General features: G+C 26.7%; 1 protein-coding gene across 1 annotated transcript in view; it reads left to right on the forward strand.

Moving 5' to 3' along the window:
• The window catches only part of LOC148945648 (uncharacterized), a 105,733-nt gene extending 100,579 nt beyond the window's left edge, over positions 1-5,154 (forward strand). The window contains exon 14 of the mRNA XM_089098527.1: positions 4,407-5,154. Coding sequence (XP_088954653.1) covers positions 4,407-5,063 — 657 coding nt within the window. The 3' untranslated portion in view covers positions 5,064-5,154. The remainder of the gene's footprint in view (positions 1-4,406) is intronic.
• The last annotated feature ends 1,592 nt before the right edge of the window (positions 5,155-6,746 follow it).

Raw genomic sequence — 6,746 nt, forward strand, 5'->3', positions numbered from 1 at the left:
TCCAGTGGCTCTTTAAGTGTAAACTATATATTATATGATAATATATAAATAGTATATGATAATATATAAATAGTATATGATAATATATAAATAGTATATGATAATATATAAATAGTATATGATTGATAATATATAAATAGTATATGATAATATATAAATAGTATATGATAATATATAAATAGTATATGATAATATATAAATAGTATATGATAATATATAAATAGTATATGATAATATATAAATAGTATATGATAATATATAAATAGTATATGATAATATATAAATAGTATATGATAATATATAAATAGTATATGATAATATATAAATAGTATATGATAATATATAAATAGTATATGATAATATATAAATAGTATATGATAATATATAAATAGTATATGATTGATAATATATAAATAGTATATGATAATATATAAATAGTATATGATAATATATAAATAGTATATGATAATATATAAATAGTATATGATAATATATAAATAGTATATGATAATATATAAATAGTATATGATAATATATAAATAGTATATGATAATATATAAATAGTATATGATAATATATAAATAGTATATGATAATATATAAATAGTATATGATAATATATAAATAGTATATGATAATATATAAATAGTATATGATAATATATAAATAGTATATGATAATATATAAATAGTATATGATAATATATAAATAGTATATGATAATATATAAATAGTATATGATAATATATAAATAGTATATGATAATATATAAATAGTATATGATAATATATAAATAGTATATGATAATATATAAATAGTATATGATAATATATAAATAGTATATGATAATATATAAATAGTATATGATAATATATAAATAGTATATGATAATATATAAATAGTATATGATAATATATAAATAGTATATGATAATATATAAATAGTATATGATAATATATAAATAGTATATGATAATATATAAATAGTATATGATAATATATAAATAGTATATGATAATATATAAATAGTATATGATAATATATAAATAGTATATGATAATATATAAATAGTATATGATAATATATAAATAGTATATGATAATATATAAATAGTATATGATAATATATAAATAGTATATGATAATATATAAATAGTATATGATAATATATAAATAGTATATGATAATATATAAATAGTATATGATAATATATAAATAGTATATGATAATATATAAATAGTATATGATAATATATAAATAGTATATGATAATATATAAATAGTATATGATAATATATAAATAGTATATGATAATATATAAATAGTATATGATAATATATAAATAGTATATGATAATATATAAATAGTATATGATAATATATAAATAGTATATGATAATATATAAATAGTATATGATAATATATAAATAGTATATGATAATATATAAATAGTATATGATTGATAATATATAAATAGTATATGATAATATATAAATAGTATATGATAATATATAAATAGTATATGATAATATATAAATAGTATATGATAATATATAAATAGTATATGATAATATATAAATAGTATATGATAATATATAAATAGTATATGATAATATATAAATAGTATATGATAATATATAAATAGTATATGATAATATATAAATAGTATATGATAATATATAAATAGTATATGATAATATATAAATAGTATATGATAATATATAAATAGTATATGATAATATATAAATAGTATATGATAATATATAAATAGTATATGATAATATATAAATAGTATATGATAATATATAAATAGTATATGATAATATATAAATAGTATATGATAATATATAAATAGTATATGATAATATATAAATAGTATATGATTGATAATATATAAATAGTATATGATAATATATAAATAGTATATGATAATATATAAATAGTATATGATAATATATAAATAGTATATGATAATATATAAATAGTATATGATAATATATAAATAGTATATGATAATATATAAATAGTATATGATAATATATAAATAGTATATGATAATATATAAATAGTATATGATAATATATAAATAGTATATGATAATATATAAATAGTATATGATAATATATAAATAGTATATGATAATATATAAATAGTATATGATAATATATAAATAGTATATGATAATATATAAATAGTATATGATAATATATAAATAGTATATGATAATATATAAATAGTATATGATAATATATAAATAGTATATGATAATATATAAATAGTATATGATAATATATAAATAGTATATGATAATATATAAATAGTATATGATAATATATAAATAGTATATGATAATATATAAATAGTATATGAAGAACTAAATATGATATATGATGATTAAAATACAACTATAGTTCAATGGAGACATGTCCGAAGGGTTGCTAAACAGCTATAAAACTTAGAGTGAAACTTATCTGTAAAGCCAATAATAAATCTTATAATAACAAATCTATATTTAAAAATAATAAAACGATAATAATAATAAATCAATAATAAGGTAATAAATCTTACTTATGTCAGCATATAAAAATCTACGTCCAAATTTCACGCAAACGAGAGGATGTTGCTTTTTTGTTTTAGCAACGGCTGTGTAGATAAGTGCGCTTGATTTTTTTTTTTTTGGGTGGGAGGGGGTCGAAGAAATCTTGGAATTTCCGTATGCTTTCCTAAATATTTTTTTGAAAGTTAGGTTCATCTTAGAATTCTTCTGAACATCTCCGCGTGCCACCAAGAACACCCACGGTAGTAGTATAGGACTCCGTAACCCACGGCTTGCACCGTCCACCTCTTTTTAAATGGAAGGGTAGTCTACAGTATTATAGGTCTGACCGGCTTAGCAATTAGCGAGGTAATAGATCGATCAGGGTTGCCGCCTCTAGTGATTTATCATTATTTCAAGTGATTTTTTAATTGCCTAAACAAAAAATCACTAAATCAGCATATAAATCACTAGATTATTCAAGAAAATCACTAAATGAACGAAAAATCCCTAGAATCTAGTGGCTTTTTTCACCGTGTGGCAACCCTGGATCAGTCTTTCCAGAGTACTAAAGTTGCCAAGATCCGTGCATCTTCTATAAGTCTGCAGGAGCCGCAAAGTCAAGTTCTATAGTCTCTTCCGTGCTGGAAAATATTTGACTCTTGAGTTTTTGCACACCCTTTGTAAAACCCATTGAAATGTATTTCTGGGCCCAAGGCTTGTAATAACTTTCAAATATGCTATCGATTATAATACTTATAGTGAACTCTTTCCTTTTCTTGCTGAATTAATTTGAGTCCCGTGTGGAATAGTCAAGAGTTATTCAGATTTTGAATGGGGACTTTCCAGGAAGATAACAATACACATTCAAACAAATAATATTCCTTCGATTTATTCAATTACAACTGTAGATATTTAAATAAGTTATCGGAACTTTTTTAACTTTGACTTCTCTCTCTCCTATTTTCTTTCTTGATCTCCTTTTCTCTCCTTTTATGTTATGCAAAATTCATCACAAGTTTGAAGCTTTTCGTTGTTTTAAGCTTATTTGTTTCTTTTGTATGCTATTGAGTTTTGACCTTTTTTTTTCGCTTAAGAGGCATGTTTATCGTTTCATACTTTTTAGTTACGTTTATTTTAATATTTATTTTATTTTAATAAATTATTAAATTTATTTTAATAAATAAAACAGGGTTGCTAAGCTCAATTTCTATTTCAAAATACTTCAGAGCGCGTAAACCTTTATTAAAACTTAGTTTAATTGAATTTGACTCAATTTCTGGCGCAAATAAAAACTTCACTGAGTTAGCTTATCATGGATAAACAAAGCGTATTATTTTGAAGACATTTGTACTAGAAGTCAACGCATTATTGATACTTGACATCATAGTGGTTCCACTGATTTTATAATTTTGTTGGAGCTACGTGTAAATTTCACGTCTAGATTTATGTAAAGGTTTTTGTTTTTTTTGTCTGTTATTTATAACCTTACTTGGATATAACTTTTCGGGGACAGATGATTAGCATTTCATTTGTACCCTCATGTGGAGCCCTCCCAGAGACTACAGGCTTCTTTTTAAAATACCAAAAAACACATAGAAGTCATATCGTTCTTTACTAAGTACCCCCAAAGGGGGGTACTTTGATATTCGTGTGATTTCCTGTGCCCCCTTTGATATTTCTTTCATTAATGGGGATTAGGAGGAACTTTATTCAGGGGGCAGCGAGATGGTTGACCACCCAGACGTCTCAAGACATATCCAAACCATCTAAGCCTTCTGCGTTTCACAGTGGTTGGAAACTGAAACTTGTGGGTTCAAATTTCTGTTAGGTCACCTTCTGATAACAAATTACTACCTTTAACTTTTATTTTCAGGATCGAACAGAAAATACAGCTCCCACTGTGTCCAATAAGTCCCTTTTTGGTGCTGCCCAACGAGTCCGCTCTGCTGTAACTGCGAACCAAGTCATGGATACGCCAGGCCCAAGTCGACTGCCACGAAACGTGGCAATTGGTAAGCCAAACGCCAGTATTCAAAACGTCTTCAACAGATTAACTCCAAAGAACAGACAACAACGGGGTAGACGTTTGAGAAAAACTAGATCAAGAAATCCTAATGACTTTGTGTATAGTCGATCTTTTATCACTAAACTTGCTAAATTCTTCACACAAACTGCCCTCAGCAAGGAATCAATTGATGTTCTTCATGCAGCCTCAAATCGAATATTCAATAATCTGATGGAGGATGTGCAGTCTTTTATGGATGAAAAAGGGGAAAGTGCATTTCAAGATTGGACTCATGTCTATGAGTTTCTGAGGCGACAAGATATTGTGGCCGATTATCAGCAATATTGTGGTCTCATACATCGCCATCTAGATTACAAAAAAAGTCGGCTATTAATTCCATCGGTTATAGATGGCGTTACTGTTCCAAAATATGACCCGAAAATCATTGAAAATATTGATGTAACATTGAATGAAACTCGGGGGAAAAAAGTGCAAACTTCACTTGATGAAAGTGAAGATGATTGACTTGTGCTGTCTTATTTTGCGTTTTCTTAACTTCCTTAACCCTATTGGTTGTTAAACCTGTAAATAAATGAAGAAATTACCAATACAGACAATTCATTTTAACACCAAATCGCCATTGTCGCATATAGACAAAAAAAAAATATATAGTAGGCATGTACTCAGAGAGGAGGACTTGGGGGAACTTGCCCCATCCCCTGAAACCTACATATTCTTAGGATTCTCGCCTAGTTCTTTGCATTTCCTATTAACCTGCTGTTTTTTTTTTATATTAGCCTAACTAAAAAAGATGATAAAAAATTAAAACTTCAGCAATGCTGTAAATTATAAATTTTGAACTCCACAAAAGTCTATTTATATTCCTATAATGGTAATTTCAAGTCAATCAACGCACTGACATTGACAAGAGCAAAGTGTCTCATGTTGTTTTTTCGACCTCATTGTACTGAAAAAATAGTCGTAGAGACATGCCAGGGAACTTAAATCATCCAGAATTGGAAGTTCTGTGCCCTATTTAAGACCCTAAAAGGATTGGAGGGCACCTTGACCCTCCTCTAGCTCCAGAGGGACCTTGTGTGCCTGTTTCTACCCCATTTGTATTAGATTAAAACTTTGAGATAGCCATCTCTGTTATCTGCAATTATCACGGAAATACTTTGAAGACCGAGTTTAACATTTTAGTGGGTGTCTGGGGGAGAGCAAGAGGACTTAAAATGTTGTTTTGTTTAGAACTTAAAATGTCATTTCTCTAATTATAAAAATATTCACATTATGAATTTTGATTCGATTTTAGAGCCATAAAATGGGGAAATGGTGGGCGTGGAAGGGGTGTTATTGGCTTCCAATCACTTTCGACTATTAAAAAGGGCACTAGCCATTTCAATTTCCAATCAAATTAGCCCTTTTTGAAGTTTCTACGACAACGCTTTCTATAAAAACCTTATATGTCCCCAGGGCATAACTTACAACCCTTGCCCTGGGGCTGTGGGGGGGGAGGGCGGGTTATCATCCTCAAAGAGCTAATTTCCAGAAATTTCAACTACGTTGAACAAAAGGGCTCTTTTTTATGTTTTTTTTTTTTTTTTTTTTTTATGTTGGTTGATTTGATTCTAAAGAAACAATGAGGTCTCTTCTATCTCACTTTGTCATTCGTTTATTTAAATTATTGGCAGAAAAAAATTGTTTAAAGAACCTTATTTTGAAGAATCTTAAATTCTTAAAGTATCCTTTTCTCAGCAGCTTCACTTCAAATATTTTCCCCAGAACATCTGTTGTTTTCCATCACTGACTGTGAATGAAAAATAATTCTAGTTTCAAGTGCCTCTTATTTTGTTTTTGACTTGCCGCCTTTGAAATGTTCGTCATAAACCTCATCTTATTTGGGTTGGTGCCTCTTTTGTAATTCAACAAGACCAAAAAAAACGTGGCACAGGACCTTTCCAATCGCTTTCAGGGGTGTCCCGGATATGCCACCCCCAATATTTTCACTCAGTCGGTAAAATAGTGGTGCAAAGTGCTGTTATTTTACTGGATCATTTTTTTTTTCTTTGGCAAATGGACTAATGAAAATAAATGACATAAAATCAGTCTTGGTCGGTAGAAAACAAAAGTAATAGCAATACCATCCGAATCACTCAGTAAAAATGACCAACATGGCGGTAAATCCCCCCCCCCCCCCCACACCAT

The sequence above is a fragment of the Artemia sp. Qi Xiang Cuo genome, chromosome 12 (assembly GCF_049724085.1).
Source record: "Artemia sp. Qi Xiang Cuo chromosome 12, ASM4972408v1, whole genome shotgun sequence".
In the NCBI taxonomy this organism is placed as follows: Eukaryota; Metazoa; Arthropoda; class Branchiopoda; order Anostraca; family Artemiidae; genus Artemia; species Artemia sp. Qi Xiang Cuo.